This window comes from Zootermopsis nevadensis, unplaced genomic scaffold (assembly GCF_977971745.1).
Source record: "Zootermopsis nevadensis isolate Lab colony 2312 unplaced genomic scaffold, Znev_1.0 Znev_ptg000006l, whole genome shotgun sequence".
Lineage (NCBI taxonomy): Eukaryota > Metazoa > Arthropoda > Insecta > Blattodea > Termopsidae > Zootermopsis > Zootermopsis nevadensis.
Genome location: NW_028259138.1, coordinates 12,716,525 through 12,736,344, shown reverse-complemented (window position 1 = coordinate 12,736,344; position 19,820 = coordinate 12,716,525). Strand labels below are relative to the sequence as shown.

The following is a 19,820-nucleotide window of genomic DNA, read 5'->3' as shown; positions in this document are numbered from 1 at the left end:
AGTTACCAACTTAACAGTACCTATTACTAACTACTTGCTGAAGTTTTTTCTTTCTCACAATGTGCCCATATAAATGCATTGGCTAGACTGGCTTGATCTGCAGCTCACCGAGCTTCATGTAAAAGGGTTTCATATTAAAGCAGGTAAAACTCTCCCCACCAGTAGCCGATACTAGCCTGGAGAGTCATTTTCTTTTGAATGGATTGTGGCCTTAAAACTTTTTAAATCGGATCTTGTAAAACCTGGGACAAAGGGTTCCAGACCAGTGATCAGATGTATTAAGAGATTCACGGCATTTAAATGTGTGCCTTACAACACGTTATCAATCCCAGTAAATATGCATAACACGATACACAAAAAAAAGCTACCTGAACCGAGCGGCGGACTTTTTACGCTCGGTATTACGTCGACGAGGAAAGTATCCATAATCTTCGTAATATACTGAGACAGGCAGACATTGAAAATCATGTCCAATCAATAAAGCTCCTGTGTATTTGCTGATCACAAACTTTATACAGGTACAAACCGGATGTACGACGTAACAAACGCAATTTCATTGGGCCTCATGAATTGAAGTGAAAAAAACCTAAAGCAGACATTTAGGCATTGAATTAACATATTACCATGCACTGAAAATGATTGGTTGCCTTTTATGAAAATGGTGATATTACGTTTATACCGCTATGTGAATCCTAACCTATCATTTGCGCAATTATTTATTTACATTTTTACGCAGTGTCACCAACGTAATATATGCAGTAAATGCCAACGTGGCTTGTGGGATGAAAGTATTTTCAGTCGTAAAATGTATTCGTATAACGAAGATATTAAAATAAAACGTAACCTGTTTTTTTAAAATTCTATGTTTTTAAGTATTTTCATTGGTGAAGATATATATAAATTAGTTTCTCTAGTCTATTTCAATATATAATTGGTACGTCGTGTGTGATTTCAGAGACATCTTGCGAGTCGAGAAGCAGCAAACTAAATGTTATCGGTTTCTGTGATTATGTTGTCATATAGGGCTGTCAATGGAGAAAACGCGTAGGAATTTATGTATCTGAAATAATCCGTGTTAATTTCGTAGCATTAATTTATTTTTTGTTAGTATGTCTTTGATGTATATTTTATGTGTTATTTGCATCATTGTTGGAGTGAACAGCGATGAACATACACATATAGTAAGTTTGGCTATTTCCTTGTATGTACACTTAAAAGGGCGTTCACGAAAGCAATTTTATGTTTCTTAATAACATGGCCGTGTAATATTTGTGGTTATGATAAACGGTACATGTGAGATGTATGTATCGTGAGGATCGTTTGTTTTACTATCAGCCGCTGGGACATCGTCACTTCTGAAGGATACATATTGATAAGGAGAAGAAACGTTTAGGTCATACTTATAGCTCTACTTAGTTGTTTGCAGTGTGCTGCATATGGCTGTGTAGGATATTAATGCCATTCGACCACGGAAAGAATACCTGTAGTCTGAATCAGAATAGTAACAGGTATTTTAGGAGTTACATTTTACTATTAAGGAATATAATTTTGGACCCACATTTTGAGAATACCTTATACTTGTGTTGGAATTGTGTTTTAGTTCCCCTTGATATCAAATGGCATCATTTATCCACCTCTTTATTTTATTTCGACACTGAGTGTGAACTTCATGGTCGCCAGAGGTAATTGATGTATTAAAACTTGCCCCAGTTATCATCATTTCAAAGATTTTCTAAGAGAGACATTAAATTATTTCCACATGTAAAATTAAATGTTGAATGTCATTTCAATAATGGTTACATGACTTGGTTGCATAAGAGGTGCATTCTGAAGGTCTGTTGAATTGTAAAGTATGTGCTGGAATAAAATGTAGGGACTTTTCTGTAATTGCAAAGTTGATCTTCCATCTTTGTGAATAGCCAGAAATTTGACAGGGCGAATCGGTATGGGAGTGACATGGAAATTCATACAAAAAAGGCAGTCCGAACATAATCATTACAGTACGAGTGATGCTTGAAACAAGTTGAGACTGGCAATGGAAGTATTAAAGACAGGAACAGTGTGTGCAGGGTTGCCAACTTGTCATAGTAAATTTTGCAACATTTAGTAGTACTTTTGTTTGAATGTTATAGAAAAAATCCTTTTTCATTTTTGTGTTTTTCATGTTAGTTATATTGTATATTTATGTTTTGCTGAGTAGATGTAATTAAATTGATGGTGGATCTAGTTATAAATATTATCCAGACATGTATACACATTCATCTAGTCTACAGATTACTCTTATAGTTATTTCAGTTGCGTTAGAGACTTTGTTGGAAGATTCTGATTTAAAGATTGATAATTTATGATGTGGCTTGTGAATAGAATGTGACAGCGTGAATGTATGGTAAAGTGCGTGTCTCTCCCACAGATAAGTTTATCTAATCTAACTTAACAAACCAAATCAGAAACCTAATCAGGAAGGAACACTGTGTGATGAAACATTGTCCTATTAGATGGCGTAGTGGGTGAACCTAAATCATATATTGCACTTGTACAGTAAACTCCTGATTATCTATTTGCAGGTTATTTGGTTTGCATTTTTCACTAATTCCCTGGTAGTAGAACCCATAGGCCCAACACCGACAACACCAAAGCTCACCACCAGACATGATCCTGAGTTAACTCCATCTATTTACCATATTCTCAAGTCCTTTAAATGTTGCTTGGTTCACAAATCCATATAGTCCATCCAATTCTGAGGCTTTGTTGTTGTTGTTTAAAAAGAAAAGATTATTTAAGGCACAAAATAAGAATACATTCTTGTACATTATTACAACCAGATAGAAGCATAAATGGATAGGGAGATGTTAAAAATTGTATGGCCCTAAGATGGTGCTAGTGTCAATCCCACCTCACAAGTTTGGTCCATGTTTGTGTTTTGAATTGTAGAAAATTTAAAATTGCGATTTTGGAGTAGACCGCAATGGCGTAACGCCCATACCAAATGTTATCCAAAATTATCGGTTTCCGAAGTTAAATCTTATGGATGGACAGACTTGGTCAGCCCGGCACGAGTTCATTTTGTGCACATTCTGCAAGGAATGCATAATAAGATATTACTGCGAAGATAGTTTATTTAATGCAAAATAATTTATGAATGCTTATTCATTTGTTTTCAGTATGAGGACCACGATGAAGTTGTTCTGTGGATGAACACCGTTGGTCCATATCATAATCGACAAGAAACATATGCTTACTTTTCCCTGCCATTTTGCATGGGGACAAAGGAGAGCATCAGTCATTATCATGAAACTCTCAGTGAGGCTCTTCAAGGAGTGGAGCTTGAATTCAGCGGCTTAGATATTGAATTCAAAGGTTCTAGAAATTTAATTTTTTAATATTGATTCATCCTTTGTGTGTACACTTTGTGCATCAAAAATCAAGCTCTTGAAATTTTGTAAGTCCCATACCAGAAGTGATGTAAGCTTGCATCATAATTCCATTCATTCATAATTTCCTCATATGTGGCTCTTGTATTCCTTCTGCTATGTCTGCCTAATTTAAAACAAAACTTGAAACGATGTTAATGACTTTTCTGAGTTCTCTGAATGTAAAACAGAGTTGAAAGCTTTTCTTTGGTTTATATGGTAGGAGACTGGCGTTGCTGTGAACATTATGTTTGCATGTTCAAATTCTGGTGTCTACTGCATTTTTTCCTTCCCCCCCGTGACGTATTGCTCATCGACATTCTGATTTAAAGGTTCCATGTTCGAATCTGACCAGACTGTTTTATTTGCAAAGAATCCCTTCCCCCCCCCCACCACAAAGCATACTAATGATTAAAGTATTAATTACTTAAAGGAATGTTTTAAGGGCCTGGCATCTTTAATCGGATGTCCGGAATTTTTGACCTTGAATCGTGGATCTCATTATTCTTGGCGTGGATTTAGAATTTCATGCCAGTTCTACTTATGCCTCAAGACGTTAATCAAACAATTCAGGATAGAATGGTGATTCGTCATTGTTTAGAGGTATTCGGACCACTGTTTCATGGGAACGCTTGACAGAATGTGCAGTGTCCGCAGAGCTCTTTGTCTGTCTGTTGCCTGTAAAATGGCTGCAGTATCTGCCTTACATGCATCTCAGAATTTTTTAACTTCCCTTCTGTTAATACCTGATGCTGACACTTCGGTTTCTTGTCATATAAAACGTAATGTTCTACTGTAACTTATCTGTGCTGTACACAGAGTGAATCATGCGTGACACCGAGTCACATGAATATTGCCACTTCCTCTTATCACCTCTACTGGCACTTCAAGGTAACTCCCTGTTCCACCTGATTAAGTAGTAAAAGTGGCAGCTGATTCGGGGATCGTAGTCGGTCGCTTTATATCAAATCAGCATGCCGAAATACCATTTTTAACTTTCCGTCTTTGATCGCAATGAAATTTGGCTCATAAATAATCACTAATTTTGTTGTAAATTTGGTTCTACCTGACATAAAATGCTGAACTTTGGCTCAGTTTAAAGCCTGTATAATAAGCTTTAAAAGAATCTACCATTCCACTGCATTAATACAAAAGAACAGTTCAAGGTCATTGAAAATACTTCTTGGCCTAGAATTTTAAATGCCTAGTATGTCAGGCAGAATCAGATTTGTGAAGATTTATGAAACATTTTTCCCAACTCCGTATCTACTGAAATAATTGACATAGAACAGTGAAAGTTTGCACATATTCATTTCTAGTGACCCAAATTTCATTAAAATTATAATAGATGAGGTTGTGAGCTATGTGAATTACAGCGTATTTATCAAAAACATTTAAACGCACCAACTCCGTAGTAGCAGAAGCCACACAGAAGGATCTTAGGGAGGTGGGCGGTGATGATGGTAATACATTTAAAGCTCTGAAATATAATGAACATTTGACTTTAAGTGCGTAATTTCAAGTGTTAAATGTTGAGTGTAAAGCAGCCAGAGTATGATTCTGGCCACTTACTTCCTTGTGCTGAGATTAAGAATGCACGGAACTATATCCACCCCCTCCTTTCACCGTCATATAGCATTTTATTAAGAATGAAAGAAGCTTACGTTCATCTTGTGGTGAGGCCATAATAGGCCCCTTTGTTCAACTTGGTCCAGCATTTTAAAAATCACATTCCAGTCTTTAAAAGTAAAATAGAATAAATTGTGTAGGTCAAAGCGTGTCGTGCTAAAATAATGCATTAAAATGGAATTACAGGTTTCAGTGAACTAAACACAGTTTCATGTCTTCATGTTCTGTCATTGTAGGTAGCGAATATTCTGTATTAATTTTCTATTTCAGCTGAAATATCAAACACTCCATACTGTGAAATACAGCTCACGGACGAGAAACAAAAGGCCTTCACGTATGCCGTAAAAAATCATTACTGGTATCAGATGTACTTGGATGATCTTCCTGTCTGGGGTAAGTTGTTCGTTCTCTAGGTGGCTATACTGAAATGAAGATCGGTGTACTCCATTTATGTAATGGATACTCTGGGGTCTGCAGTGGCCGCGCAGCCTTCTGCCGCTTGATCGCTGGGACCGTGGGTTCGAATCCCACTCAAGCCATGGATGTTTGTCCGCATTTTCTGTCCTGTGTACAGGTAGAGGCCTTGCGAAGGGCCGATCCCTCGTCCAAGGCGTCCTACCGAATGTCTATAGATCGTGCCAAGGAAAAGTTGGGAACCGCAGTGCTCAGGCACTTGAAGAACGGGTCGTTCCCAGTATCCCAATGGATACTCTGACAGGGTTTCATATTTAGTATTTTTATCAAATTATTCTTATCTTTTCTAGGAATTGTAGGTGAAATGGAAGAAGATGAAGGTATTTCTAATTACTACATCTGGACCCACAAAAAATTTGACATTGGATACAATGGGAAACAGATTGTTGATGTTAATCTGACGTCGGAAAACAAAGTGAAACTGAAACTTAATGCAAAAATACCTTTCACGTATGAAGTGAATTGGAAGAAGTCCAGCGTTAAGTTCGAAGACCGATTTGACAAATATTTGGATCCAAACTTCTTTCAGCATCGAGTAAGTACATTTTATGGGGCTGTTTTATATATTTAGTTCATTGACTACGTGGTGATTGTTTTCGTGCGCAACGGACTCAAAAATCTAGATTTATGTTCTAAATATTCTTATACTCAAAACTTTATCGAATTGTTTAAAATAGATTTGTCAGAATGTGTACAATCTTACAATTTAGACCTTGTTAAGAGCTGTAATTTCTTAATGCATTATATTATTGTTTAAAATTGTATTTAAATGCTTTTTGAGCTTATCTATTAAACGTGCTTGTTCATTATATATACTGTTCCTTTGCCCTTCGTACCCCTGTGGAATAGTTGTTTCTTCCATATTTATTATTCTTTCTTGTCTCTGTAACCCTCATGCTCTTGTCTGACTACCGTGTTTCCTGTTTGGCATCTGACTTCAGTTGAAAAAATGTATACACACACATTCAGTCTCGCGCACATTTACGTGTGCGTGTGGTCTTTGTTATTGAAGAAGGGCACAAAATAAAGGGAATGAGCTCAAAAGTTGACTTTAGTGTGTACAATTCAGAGAATACGTAAAATAAATTCACATGAAATGACCTAATGGCTCTCCGGTCCGTATTCGGTCCATGGCCTCCTCAATTCTCCTCTTCCATTCGGTCCTCTGTTAGGTCCATCTGTCCGAGGCTTTGATTGAGGTTTCGAAACATCTTCCTTTTTACGGTGGAAGGTTGTTAGCCTTGCGACCAGCCCCCGACCTGGAGGACCAGGGTACCTGTCTTAGTCTGACCTCTCCCCCTCGACCAATCTGGCTAGGGAGGCCCTACCAGTAGCTCTTGGGGTCACTGAGGTACTCAAGCCCCGCCACCACGACAAGGTGCAGGTACCATTAAGTGGGGGTGTCATCAACTACTACTGTACTGTGTAAATTTTCTATTACAGATTCATTGGTTTAGCATTTTCAATAGTTTTATGATGGTGATCTTCTTGGTTGGCCTCGTATCTATGATTCTCATGCGAACGCTGAGAAAAGACTATGCGCGTTACAGCAAGGATGAAGAATTGGATGACATGGTACGTTTGAAAAAATTAGAAAGGTATCTTTCATCTTCTGTGCGTAACTTTAAGATATGTGTTACAGTTATGTGATGTAGAACTGCAGTGCGTAGTAGTAGTTCTGGAACTGTTAAATTTATATTTATTTAAATTATGAGCCATGATAGCTTGGTCAAGTAGTGATAGTTTTCACTCGGCAGAACACATGGGGTCCCGGGTTCGATTCCCGGCGGTGCTCAGCTTGTGTCGGGCAAGGCCGTGGTCCAGGCATCACAGAGTTTTCCTCCGGGGTTTCCCCCGTGGCATCCCAACAATTACTCCACTTTCATCATCATTTCGCGAAAAGGGGGGTCACGGCAGGAGCGTTAAATATCGCAGTCCCGTTCGAACCCATGTACTGATGGGTCGTGAATCCTGCTAACCACCAATGCACACCATGCTGAATGGTGTGCATTGGATACAAAAAAAATTGCAGAAAATACACACTTTTTTTAGTGTGTATAAAGAATGATTATTGCAGAAGTTAGCGTGCAGGTAAATGGGCTTGTTCTCAATAACGGAGGTTTTTTTTTGAGTTGCAAGCTTAAAAAATGGAACTGTGAATCAGTAATTGATTATAAATTATCGATGATAATAAATTTGAATTATTTATTATGGAAGACCAGAACGCTAGACATTGGAAAGAAAAGGATTAATTTGTAAACAGTGTACTTAGTTGCACGCGTTTTGCTTGGAGGTTCGTGGGTAGCAGAATGCGGGTTGACTGTCCGCGCTGCACCTCGCAGGCAGTGTGCTAGGTGCAGTGCGTGCAAGCAGGAATATCTTCCTTCTTTATCCGTCTAAGTGTTAATTTCCTTTTAAATGATCAGCCTTTTTTGAAATCGGATGTATTTATGATGTGTCGTTGCAGGAACGAGACCTCGGCGACGAGTACGGCTGGAAGCAGGTACACGGCGATGTTTTCCGTCCTGCTTCACATTCAATGATGTTCTCAGCCTTGGTAGGAGCTGGCTACCAGGTCACTGTGGTTGTACTCAGTGTTATCATCTTTGCTATCCTCGGAGAGCTTTACACAGAGTGGGTATTGGTTTGTGGTTGTCAATACAAACGAGGGTATTTCGTAAGACGTTGATTCCTCAGACGCTACTAGACGTGTCGCGGGACGGTAAATGGAAATTTTAACAAAGTCTGCGAGATATGCCGTCTGTTATGTTAGATTTGAGGTTTTCCTAACAGCGGAGATGTCAGTAGTCGTCTAATGTAAAAATTGTTATCGATTGTTATTTACCAACATTACTTTCCAATGAAGGGTTGAGAATATATTTTTTGCTGTTTATACCTTTCTGCGATTTATGCATTTTTTTAATTGATCGCTAGTAAAGCGTAATAAGAGGTTTGCCTTTTTTGTCGAACTTGTGATAAACTCAAGTGTAGGAGACTTAAATACGATTTGTTAAAAGCATTTTTACCTTAGAAATTCATTGACAATGTCTGTAGTCTGTCCAAAATTGTAGTAGTTGCAACTCTAGTTGATACGTCCTGTTCATTTTGCAGTTCCTTAACCATCCGTCAAATTAAGACTCCATCCGAGGAGTTGAAATATTATGGATGACTCAGTAAACAAATTATTAAATTATGTTGAATGTACGTAAATTACAGTAACGAGTTCAATTTATGAAACGATGTGCCGTTCACAATTCTCTAATTATTATTACAGGCGGGGTTCACTGTTGAGTACCGCCATCTTTGTGTATGCTGCCACATCGCCAGTGAATGGGTACTTTGGCGGAAGCCTCTACGCTCGTATGGGCGGAAAGATATGGATACGCCAGATGTTGCTCTCGGCATTCATGCTCCCGGCTCTAGTCTGCGGCACGGCCTTCTTCATTAATTTTATAGCTATATATTATCATGCGTCTCGTGCCATTCCTTTCGGAACCATGGTAAGCTTTAGCGCTGGTCTGACGTGTTGTGGTGTTACTGGAGTTAAACGAAAGTTGCTGATTTTGTGAAATCAGTGAATGATTGTTCTGTTGATGATGTAATATTCACTCTATTTGCAATTATAAAATTATGATTTATTTCCTAAATGCCAGTTTATGAAAAACCTCGTCTAACCCTTTCAAATACAATATATATAGTATTGAGAAGGGTTTAGTGCTGTGAGTCGTTACCGAAGCCTTTGTTCTGTGATGACAGGTTGCCGTAACATGCATTTGCATCTTCGTGATACTTCCGCTGACGCTCGTGGGCACGGTGCTTGGACGCAACCTGGCAGGACAACCCGACTTCCCTTGCCGTATCAACGCGGTGCCACGTCCAATACCAGAGAAGAAGTGGTTCATGGAGCCGGCAGTAATTGTCGTTCTCGGGGGAGTCTTGCCATTCGGCTCAATCTTCATAGAAATGTAAACAAATGAATCTCAATTTTTTTCATGTACTTGTATTAGCGGGTAGATTCGTGGGAGCGTACGAAGTATCCGACAGTGTCGCTAGCTGCGTGTTCTTTATTGAAGGTATTCAAGGTGAGAGTTGTTGGACACACTAGGTTCTTTTGAAACGCTGATCGGTTTTGGTCAGATTATGTGGTACAACATCTCGGAAGACGGCCATCTTCAAAATATTCAAATTTTTATTGCTTATGGGACTTCATTTCTATTGTGACTTGCATTTTAACTGAATGTATATTTTCCACATTAAAATACGTACAAAGCGTACTTTATCAGTCGAGGATTTGCATATACATACCAGGAAGTAATTTCTTGTTGTTGGGGCTCTTGCGCAGGCCAGAGGTGAGGGTAAACTGATTTTCAGCAAGAAGTAATGTTGTGGACTTCTGTATGGAAGGTACCCAGTTTGAATCTCTGCTAACCTGAGTGACATTTTTTGCTGTTAACTGTTGTGGCCCCCCCCCCCTCCCAGAGAATAGTTTTACAAAACAATTTTCTTCTTTTGTGGGTGTGTTTTTTGTGCCACTAATGTATGCAGAGAACGCCCGGCAGGACTTCCGACATTTGTCTCTTGCATCTTTCAGCCGGCCGCTAAGAGTCGGGCTATCCCCAGGACTTCCCCTGTGGGCTTAGTGAACTTCAGAAATCCTGGGTTTGACACAGTAGGTCTCTTTTCCCCAAGGTCATTGGTCCTTCAGGCTTGTCTCCCTTTGCGACCTTGTAGCTTTGCCCCTGTTTGGCAGTTTTGTATGAAAAGTAGACTTACGTGGACGGATGATGCGTACAGTCTGTGTTTTTTACTTGCAGGTATTTTATATTTACGTCTTTCTGGGCGTATAAGATCTACTACGTGTACGGCTTCATGCTGCTGGTGTTTATCATCTTGATGATCGTGACCGTGTGCGTCACTATCGTCTGCACGTACTTTCTTCTAAATGCCGAAGACTACCGATGGCAAGTATTCTTGTACGTCCTGATGTTGAGAAGGCGGATTTTAATTACCTTCCGTATTTACTCGTGCTTTAACATAGGTTATTTCTTCCAAAAATTGTTCTCATATGAAACATATTTAAAGGGCTGGATTGGCTCCTCCCCTCTTGTCAATAGATTGCTGCTGTCAGATGCAATTTAAAAGCTTTTTTTTTTCCCCCAGAAGAATGCAGTTTGATTTAAATTGTGTTACGAGGAAAGAAAGATGTTCGCAGTAATGAGGATGCAAACGTGTTTACATACGTTTGTTTTATAATATATGAGAAATTTTGAATTGATTTTTATGTTTATTTCAGGCAATGGACAAGCTTTCTGGCTGCGGCTTCAACCTCTGGCTACGTGTATTTGTATTCCTTTTACTATTTCTTCTTCAAGACCAAGTAAGTTTATCAGATAATTTCACGTCACATGAATTAACAAACTGGCATATCGCGTATGACGTGCCTAATTCCCATTTGAAAGTTTGAAGTTCCGCCTTTCCTCTCCGTTCTGCACCCGATCCAGAGGTTTTTCTTTGATCGTGCCATGTCTGTGTCTTTCAGGATGTACGGCCTGTTCCAAACGGCTTTCTATTTCGGCTACATGGCTTCATTCAGCCTGGCGCTTGGGATCATGTGCGGAACGGTCGGTTACGTGGGAACGAGCGTTTTCGTGAGGAAGATCTACTCCACGGTGAAAATAGACTAGGCTGAAAAATGAATAAATAATTGTTTATAATGATGTAACATCTCGTACTGACTTGACGTTAGCTGCGTGTGTTTGGGTTTTTTCAACATTGTGATGACTGTGTGAGGTAACGAGTATTATTTTGTGTGCAGAAGGGAAGAGAAACAGAGATGAGACTCGTGTCGCGTTAAAGGGCGAGGGGGTCGTGTCCCGGATTTTCGCTGGGAGATCTGCTCGTGTTACTCTCTCTCGTAAGATAAAATTCCAATGACGCGCGCGATTCCTCTCATAGAAGAAAGTAGGGAGAGGACCGCCACCTTCAGGCGCTGCACGGATGCCCCGAACTAGGAATTTGAAATATTGTTAATGTTACTGACGTACAGCCGGATTCATGATTTGCGGACTTTCTCAAACTCCGGTTTCTGTAATGTACATACTTCGCCCGGTGCGCCGTCTTGAAACCCGGTCAGATGCGGAAAATATCCAATTGTGTGCCGTGTGAAATGATTTACCTGCCGCAGGAACAGTGAACGTTGACTCCATTTTTATTTTGGAAATAAATACAATTAATTGTGAATAGAACTGGTGTTTTTCATAGTCGTATTGTAAGACGGCAATAAGAGAGAAATTGCTTTGTTAAATGAAGATATATTCCTGACTGGTTCGTAACTTATTTCTGAAATCTTCTCCGTTCTCGATTTGCTCGGTGTTTCGCGATCTTTGGACGACGATCCGTATCATAAAATTATTTTTAAGAAAGGAGGCAGTAATTGTAGTGTCTTTATGTCGTGTGTCCAGAAATTACAATTTTTTTTCTTTTCAGTCTATTCCTGGTCATTACAGATTTTTAATTAAATAAACTTGAAGGAAACCATTTTCTGGTTTAATGATATATTATTATTATTATTATTGTCCTGTGAATAAAAGACTAAAAGGACATTTAGCGATATTTATGGACCAAACCGTGTCTGCTAATATGGAATTTGCATTGAATTTTCCACCAGGACGTTAATTCAGTATCAGGTTTGTAATTTTATATTCTTAAAAGAAATGTATAAATTATTTGGTTTACTAACGGACCGCGTATTCCAACTGACTGATGATGAATAACAGGACTTTCTCTTAACTCTTAGAAAAGTGTCCCTTAGAATACTGGACAGTGCCTCGAGAACGTCGGAACGTATTCCTTAGTCTGAAAGTAACAAAGCTGCGTCTATTCTTTTTTTTTTTTTTTTTTTTGTGAAGTGCTGTTTTGGCTTAGTGTGTCTTTTTATGCATTTCTTTTGTTAAGTTAGTCGATGAACAGAAATGTACACCTGGAAGTGATCTAGCAAATATATTTCATTGCATGATTAATTTAAACGTGTTTCTAGTAAGACGTGCGTTTTTTTTACCGATGATTGGAGGATTTTATTTGAAATTCCCCCGAGCCGAAGAAGGGTGTACTTGGTGTTTTGAAAGTTGGTACCTTTTTCACAAAGCAGCGAGGGGGAAGCCAGACAGAATTATCAGTATCTCGGATCGCTCCGTTATGGATTGTATTTGGTCCTTAACAAGGCAGGTAGGCAGACTTTTTATTTATGATAAATGTTTTTATTACAGCCGTCGTTTCTACAGGGTTCTTCCTCGTCCACTTTACACAGGTTAAAGTTGGCAATTGTGGAGGCTGGCCATAGGTGCTTTCAGATCACGTATCAAGTACAGATCCAGTGAAAATTTTTATTAAAATGTATCGGAAAGCGTCTTTTATCCCTTCCTTACTACAGACCTAGGAATCCGTAGCTCAGTAATGAAACCTTTTTAGGCACGCATTGACCTAGAGTTTCTGACTCGCTGTGGTGTTCCCAGACTAGCTCTGGGGCCTGCCGAGCCTCTTGTTCAATGGCTACTGGGGTCCTTTCCCCCAGGGATAAAGCATGGCGGGGGCATGACTTTGAACGCTCGCCTCCACCTAATGCCGAGGTTAAGAGTGAGTAGGAGCTATACCGTCTCTTCTTACCCCCCCCCAAGTGCCTACATGGTGTGTAGTGGGACAGCTTTACTTCGTATGGTGTTCCCATCCAATTGGAGTAAAAGAAGGTATTTGTTTTATTGAACATTCTGTATGCATAGTTCTGTATTAATGTCATAGTATAAATAGAAAAAAGGTATAGAAATCGTGAATGTTTTTTACATTGAAAGGACAACCATGTTTTTTTAGCATTTAAGACATGGAGTTCTGGAGCTGTATACTGTATTCACATATCCCAAGTCTAGAATGTTTTCTTGCGTTTAGTTTCAATGCTATGGGATAGTTAATATATAAAAATGTGTTATAATAGAAAAATGAGATATTTATTTATGACTCGTACTTTATTTAATACACTCATTTCGACGTTTTCGTTTTATTTTGCCTGGATATTATCCATTGTTAAAATCATACCTTTAAAAAACCAAAAAGGTTGAGTTATTATTCGCAATTGTAAATCTTTTACATATTATTAATAATAGTGGCTATTACTTTTGGGGGAGGTCTTATTAGGGCATAATTGAGAACGGATTATGTTTGGAACTGTCAGACATAACCTCAAATATTTGTCCCGTTGCCATATTTGTAATTGTCGACGTAGTGTATCTGCCATGTTTTTGTTACCGATTGGGAAACTGGTTGGGATGGCTTCCAATGGCATAAAGTTCCTTCATAATTTTGTGAGAATCTGTAAGTTGGTTCGAAGGTTGAAAGTGTTTTCGCCAGAATTAACACAACCCACATTAGAATCAACGTGTCACTTGAGCCAAGACAGACCCAGTAACATGCTGTTTAGGATGTGTGATAATTATTTATGAATGGTGTTTTGGTGTTCGTATAAAGTGTGTTCAGTCGGTGCAAATAACATTCATTTAGCAATGTTCTCTGAAAGAGGTTTGCGGATCAGGAATTGAGGATGTGTTGCCGTAGTGGAACGTGACGGTCAGTGACTGTAATTAATGTATGGTATATGGGAACAAGTAAGCCGTTTTCTTTTCCAAGGGTTTAGTGAACGGCAGAGAGAGAAGTTATAAATGGAATAATAATCCTAATAAAAAAAAAGACGAGGTTCCCATATACTAACAGCACTCACAGACCGTGACGTGTGAACATTCTGCAGGGTCATTTCAAGTCACCCATCTGTCGTCATGAGCGAAGCCCGCTATCCCTGCATCCCGTTTGCTTTGTTGTATCCATCCGCCTTTCAAACCATGACTTATTGCAGTAAATGCATTATTCAGTTAAAAAAGTTATCATCTCTTCATATTTCCCCCTCGTCATAATGTCTGTATACGCTTGTAGGGTACGTCAGAATATGATTGCGGACTCTGGACTCCGGCATTATATCGAGTAAAGCGATCAGAACCCCCAAGGAGGATAGTACATTGTATAAAACATTAATTTATCCTGTTGTGTTACCACCATCGACACTTCAGCCCTGAAGATGGAGACGGTATGTTTCTCCGAAACGTTGGCATCTACCGACGAGTGTCCACGGCGAAAAAATCCGGAAGAATAGAATCTTTGTCCTCACCATCGTGGAAACCTAGAATTTCATAGAGTTATCAGGTTTACAGATATAACCATTTTCAGAACCACTTTGTATCCACCCACAAATTCACCCGTATATCTGGCGGACTTAGGACACAGGTAGCTGAACTCCAGTATAGAAGTTATCCTTGAGAAGCTGCAGAACTATTTAGGAAATGTTCTGTTTTTGTAACACCAGAATTCTTAGCACCGTAAAAATAATTCGGTCATTGGTCTTTACCACGGATCTGTTGGGAAGTTTGAAATGGGGTAACTAATTTTCTGCGTGTCCAACACTACTAAGATCAGACCTCGGTCTGTATTATTAACATTCTTTTTCACGATGTATTCCTAGAACATTATTTCTCAGTATAAATTTTGTATACGTTTCTTGTTACTGCTACATATTTAGTCCATCCTTAATTCAGCGCAATTAACAATATTAAGTGAATTTTAGACTTAATGCTGTTTGTAATTGTAATTTTGTGAGCATTTTGTAGTTGTAAATAAAATAAGTTTAATACGTTCTTTTTACAACATCGTATTTGTTTCTTAACCAGTTTTAATAATTACTAAAGCTGAGTGAGCAAGATGGGCAAACATGGTGGAATTAATAGGCGTACTACGAATTCGATTTAACTTTGACATTTAGAATAAAATATACCAATATTATAACTTGAAACATTTTGATAAAAGGTAACAGCTGCAGTTTGATCAACTTTACATTAAATAAGAAATTACAATTTAATAATTACGAATCCAGTATATTTTAACAAATTTCAAAAAAAAAAAAAATACTCATTTTTGAAAAGATTCGTACCCCAAATTGACTTCACTTTCCACTTATCTTAAGAGTTCTACAGATTACCTTTGCCTTTTAAAAAGGTCAGTTGAGTTTCCATTGCCTTAGACATGTATTCGTCTCAATTTGGCTTGTTTCGGAAGTCGGACATCTTCATTTTCACATAATTAAGAAAGCCCACGGTTACCAAAATCACCATTGAAGATACCCACTCAGGAAATAAACAGCAGTTTTTAACTTCGTGTGTTGGTCGCACTGAAAAGCTCCCACGATTTACGTGTTTTCGACTGGTCGTTCAAGGAGTCCTGCCAAATATATAAAAAGTTTTTAAAAGTTGACGTAAGATGTCTTAATAGAGGCCAAGGCTTAGAGTCGGTTACAGCGCCAGTTTAATATTAAACCGAGAGTCGCTTCGTTCTTTACCATATTTGCATTGTCTTTAAGCGTTCTTCATGCTTGGTCTCCCGTGTCCAGTGAATACTAAAGTTGTAGATGGACAAAGTTTAGAAAAGTAGTACCGTTAATTGTGGACATGCAAGTGAGAATAATCGGTAATGGTGTACGCCGGTAAACACATACGTGGAAAACAAGTCACTTATAATGACATGACAATTGAAGAGATTTCAGAACGTTGTCGTCTGTGTAATGGTTCCTGTGTATGTGTACAGTGTTCTGCCATTTCGCGTAACACGTATGTGTAGCTCATGTTGTATAGAAAATTAATACGATGGTACTTGAGGTTTGTGTGACCTGTAATACTACGCAATCCAGTCAAAGAAAGAATGTCATGTATGTGGGGTAATCGTGTATGAATGGCAATGGTTTGGCATGACAAGCAATTGTTTCTGAAAGACGCCGTTTATGTTACAACAGAATAATCCTTGTGTCTGGACATCGTGGGTTGGATGAGGATCTAGAGCTCCACATGTTTTATCCTTTCTAAATAAGGCACAGCAAACATGTAACATGCTTTCAGTAGAAACTACGTTTGAAATGAAATTTAAGTTAAATTAATTTACATAATTCTGTGGACCTAAGAAGAACGGTTTATTTGGCTACATATTAAATAAATATTTATAATAGATGAAGAGAGAACGGATTTAAAACTCTCTGGATTTGTCACAGAATATTAAAGTATAGTCAATCCGACTTACGTCATAGGACGAGTAATTGTCATGCGCACATCTCTGTGAATGCCTGATTGGATCGTCAGGTCAGTCGACTGGTGCTGCTTACACCTACCGGCTTGTTTTGTGACTTTATGTGTTCATAACGGGATCAACACTTTCATTTTGAGGTTAATAACAGATAAAATCAGGTAAACAAAAATAATTATAACTACAAATACTAGATTAAGTTAGATACAAGATTAAATTAAAATATTAATTATGCTAGAGACAACCGTAATAAAACACGACCCAAAAACAATCATATTATTATATAAATTTCACATAATATAAACAAAGGGTTCACGTAAAGTAATGATAAGTTGCAAATAAATCTACCCATTACATACAGAAGGTAAATTATCACTTATTTGTTAACAATAGAAATTCATCGACAGAGTAAAAGGAGTGTGTAATTAAGTATCTTTTTAATGCTACCTTAAATTGCTCCTTATTTACAAGACTTGTGAGATTTGATGGTAGACTGTTGAAAATTTTGATCCCTGCATAATATGCACTCTTCTGAAAACATGAGAGGGTGGCAATTGGTCTATGAAGCTGATTTTTATTCCTTGTGTTGACAGGGTGTATAGCAGAATTAGTTTGAAAGAGTTCTTGGTTAACTACAATAAAGTTCATTAATGAGAATATGTATTCACAAGGTAGAGCTAAGATCTCTAATCTCTTAAATAGACTTCTACATTAATTTCTAGGTTTTACACCAGCCAATAATCTAATAATTTTCTTTTGTAAAGTGAATATTTCTTTGATGTTTGATGAATTTCCCCCAAAAATTATTCCATATTTCATTAAAGAGTGAAAATATGCAAAATATACTGATCTGAGTGTGTCAGTGTTGCTGACATGCAACATAGAACTTACTGCATGTAACATCCTCCACTTAACTTAGTTTTTCAATATTATTTGTCCAATTCAGGTGATTTTCAATTTGCAAAACCCAGGAACTTTGTATTTACTGACTCTTGTATAAATTTTCCATTATAACCAATACTTAAAGCACATTGTGGTGAGTTGTTTGTTATAAATTTTATTATATTTGTTTTATCTAGATTTAGGGCCAGCTTGTAAGCAGCAAACCATTTACTCGTATGAGACAGAACTATGTTTGATGTTGCACAGAAATCATCAAAATTTTTATTAGAAATTATGACACTTGTGTCAACAGCAAATATTATGGGTTGGAGGAAGGTCATTTATGTATATTATAAAAAGCAAGGGCCCTAAAAGTGACCCTTGGGGAACTCCATGTTTTATTGTTCCTCAGTTTGAGAAATTTTTTTGTTTATTTTTAAGAGCTTTTACTTCAACCTTTTGTTTACTATCTGTTAAATAGGATCTGAACCATTTCACTGCCATTCCTTGAATGCCATAAAAATGTAATTTATCCAAATTTTTTTTAATGATTTACACAGTCAAAAGCTTTCGCTATATCACAGAAAAATCCTCCAACATTCATTTTTTGGTTAATAGATTGCAGAACATTGTCTGTTAGTTTGAAAGCTACATTTTCAGTGGACACACCTTTCCTGAAGCCAAATTGTTCCGGGACCAATTAGTTTTTAGTATGCAAATGAAGAGAGGATATTTGGGCCTAGGAGAGAAGACGATGGGACATGGAGAAAACTGCATAATGAGAGCTTAAAAATCTGTACTCCTCTCCCAATATTGTCAGGGTGATTAAGTCGAGAAGAATGAGATGGGCTGGGCATGTAGCACGCATGGATGGGACAAGAGGTGTGCACCGGGAAGCCTGAGGGGGAGAGACCTCTGGGGAGACCTAGACGTAGATGGGAGGATAATCTCAGGCGGGATCTATGGGAGATAGGAGTTGAAGGAGACTGAATTTTGTTGGCCCAGGGCTTTGGTTAGTTCGGTGATGAACCTTCGGGTTCGGTAAGCCATCTAGTTAGTTAGTTAGTTAGTTAGACTCCAAAAAAGTCGAAGTTGTTTATGAATGCTGTTCCATCGTTTGTATAAAACGTGAAATCACCTAACGGAGAAATGTGCAACTAGCGTGAAGTCATATGTGGACATTCCTCCGGTTTAAACGTAGAAGTTCTTAATCGCTCGCTAACATTCCGGTTCCGTTACGCTGCATATCGTGAGTCTGTGCTGAGGTCCGCTACTGTCCAGCTCAACATCTGTCCTGTCCTCTGTAGCGGCTCATAACTGCCTTCTCATCGCGTAACTGCAATTCGGTGACTCATGTATGCAACGTGGACAATGCTTCAAAACGGTCGATCCACACACAAACTGTATTTTGCGGAAGACTGACTTAGCGGCCCTCAACATTTACTGATTCATGGACCAGCACAACAGCAGGTTCCCCTAAGTCCACGTTGCTCACTACAAGTAACTAACAGACTTCTTGAGCATTACCCCGTCTTCGATGAGTCCCTATGTCCGGTCAGGACGGAGGACGGAGACAGATTTTAGTCTCCGAAACGTCGTTTTTAATCAAAATGACGGTAGACTGTGTCCAAGAGGTCTGTTATTGTTATTGTAACACGCAGACCTTCGGATTTAGTACAAGTAAACAGTCTGGCTTTGTCTAGACATGTCTGTCTACAATTAACACCTTCATTTGTTATTAAAATCGAAAATATATAAAAATAACCAGATTGGAGGGAAGTAACTTAAGTAGGAACGCTTACTGCTATGGAATGTACGTGTTTCCTAAATTCGTTCCATGTTATTTTCCGTAACTCATTGACCTTGGTGTTTATTTCTTGCAGGTTTGAGGTCGTGTGGGACATTGTTAACGCGACACTGACGTGTTTTGAACGCATAGATTTTCAACAGTGATCAGAGTAGTGAAATACAGTGGGAAAGTTGTTTTTATTCAACAATGAGAATCTTCAGTCGCCTTTCTTCTTAATATCGATTGTCTCGATACGTGTAAGGTGCTGTGACGAGCTGCCTACATCGACTCACCTCTCCACTGCGCAGGTCAGTTGCGTCACCTCTCCACTGCGCAGGTCAGTTGCGATTATATCTTATATTCGTAGTCGCTTACGTGTTTGGGTTGAGTGAAATTGTAGTCTGTTCGTTTTAGTCCAGGATTTGCTGCTCGATGAGTAAGCAAAGTGAATCAGATTATCACATTTTGGTGCGTGG

At 38.4% G+C, this 19,820-nt stretch overlaps 2 protein-coding genes across 4 annotated transcripts in view; both read left to right on the top strand.

Annotated features, from left to right (window-relative positions):
- The first annotated feature begins 946 nt into the window (after nt 1-946).
- On the top strand, nt 947-13,517 carry TM9SF3 (transmembrane 9 superfamily protein member 3). 2 transcript variants are annotated; one of them, XM_022079575.2, is made up of 11 exons: nt 947-1,181; nt 3,162-3,357; nt 5,310-5,432; nt 5,804-6,048; nt 6,957-7,088; nt 7,981-8,147; nt 8,788-9,013; nt 9,270-9,478; nt 10,328-10,474; nt 10,807-10,890; nt 11,053-13,517. In XM_022079575.2, the coding sequence occupies exons 1-11, from the start codon at nt 1,110-1,112 to the stop codon at nt 11,195-11,197; spliced, it is 1,746 nt and encodes a 581-aa protein (XP_021935267.2). In that variant the 5' UTR covers nt 947-1,109; the 3' UTR covers nt 11,198-13,517. The 2 variants fall into 2 exon arrangements, with proteins under 2 accessions (XP_021935267.2, XP_087199864.1); XM_087343738.1 differs by lacking the exon at nt 947-1,181 and adding an exon at nt 1,490-1,508.
- A 3,190-nt stretch (nt 13,518-16,707) lies between these two features.
- Nucleotides 16,708-19,820, top strand: part of LOC110837444 (lipase maturation factor 2) — a 176,672-nt gene continuing 173,559 nt past the window's right edge. The window contains exons 1-2 of one of the 2 annotated variants that reach the window (XM_087343735.1): nt 16,708-16,834; nt 19,439-19,652. The gene's annotated coding sequence lies outside the window, so the exon portion shown is untranslated. Of the gene's footprint in view, nt 16,835-19,438; nt 19,682-19,820 lie in introns of both variants that reach the window. The other variant, XM_087343734.1, reaches the window with a different exon arrangement.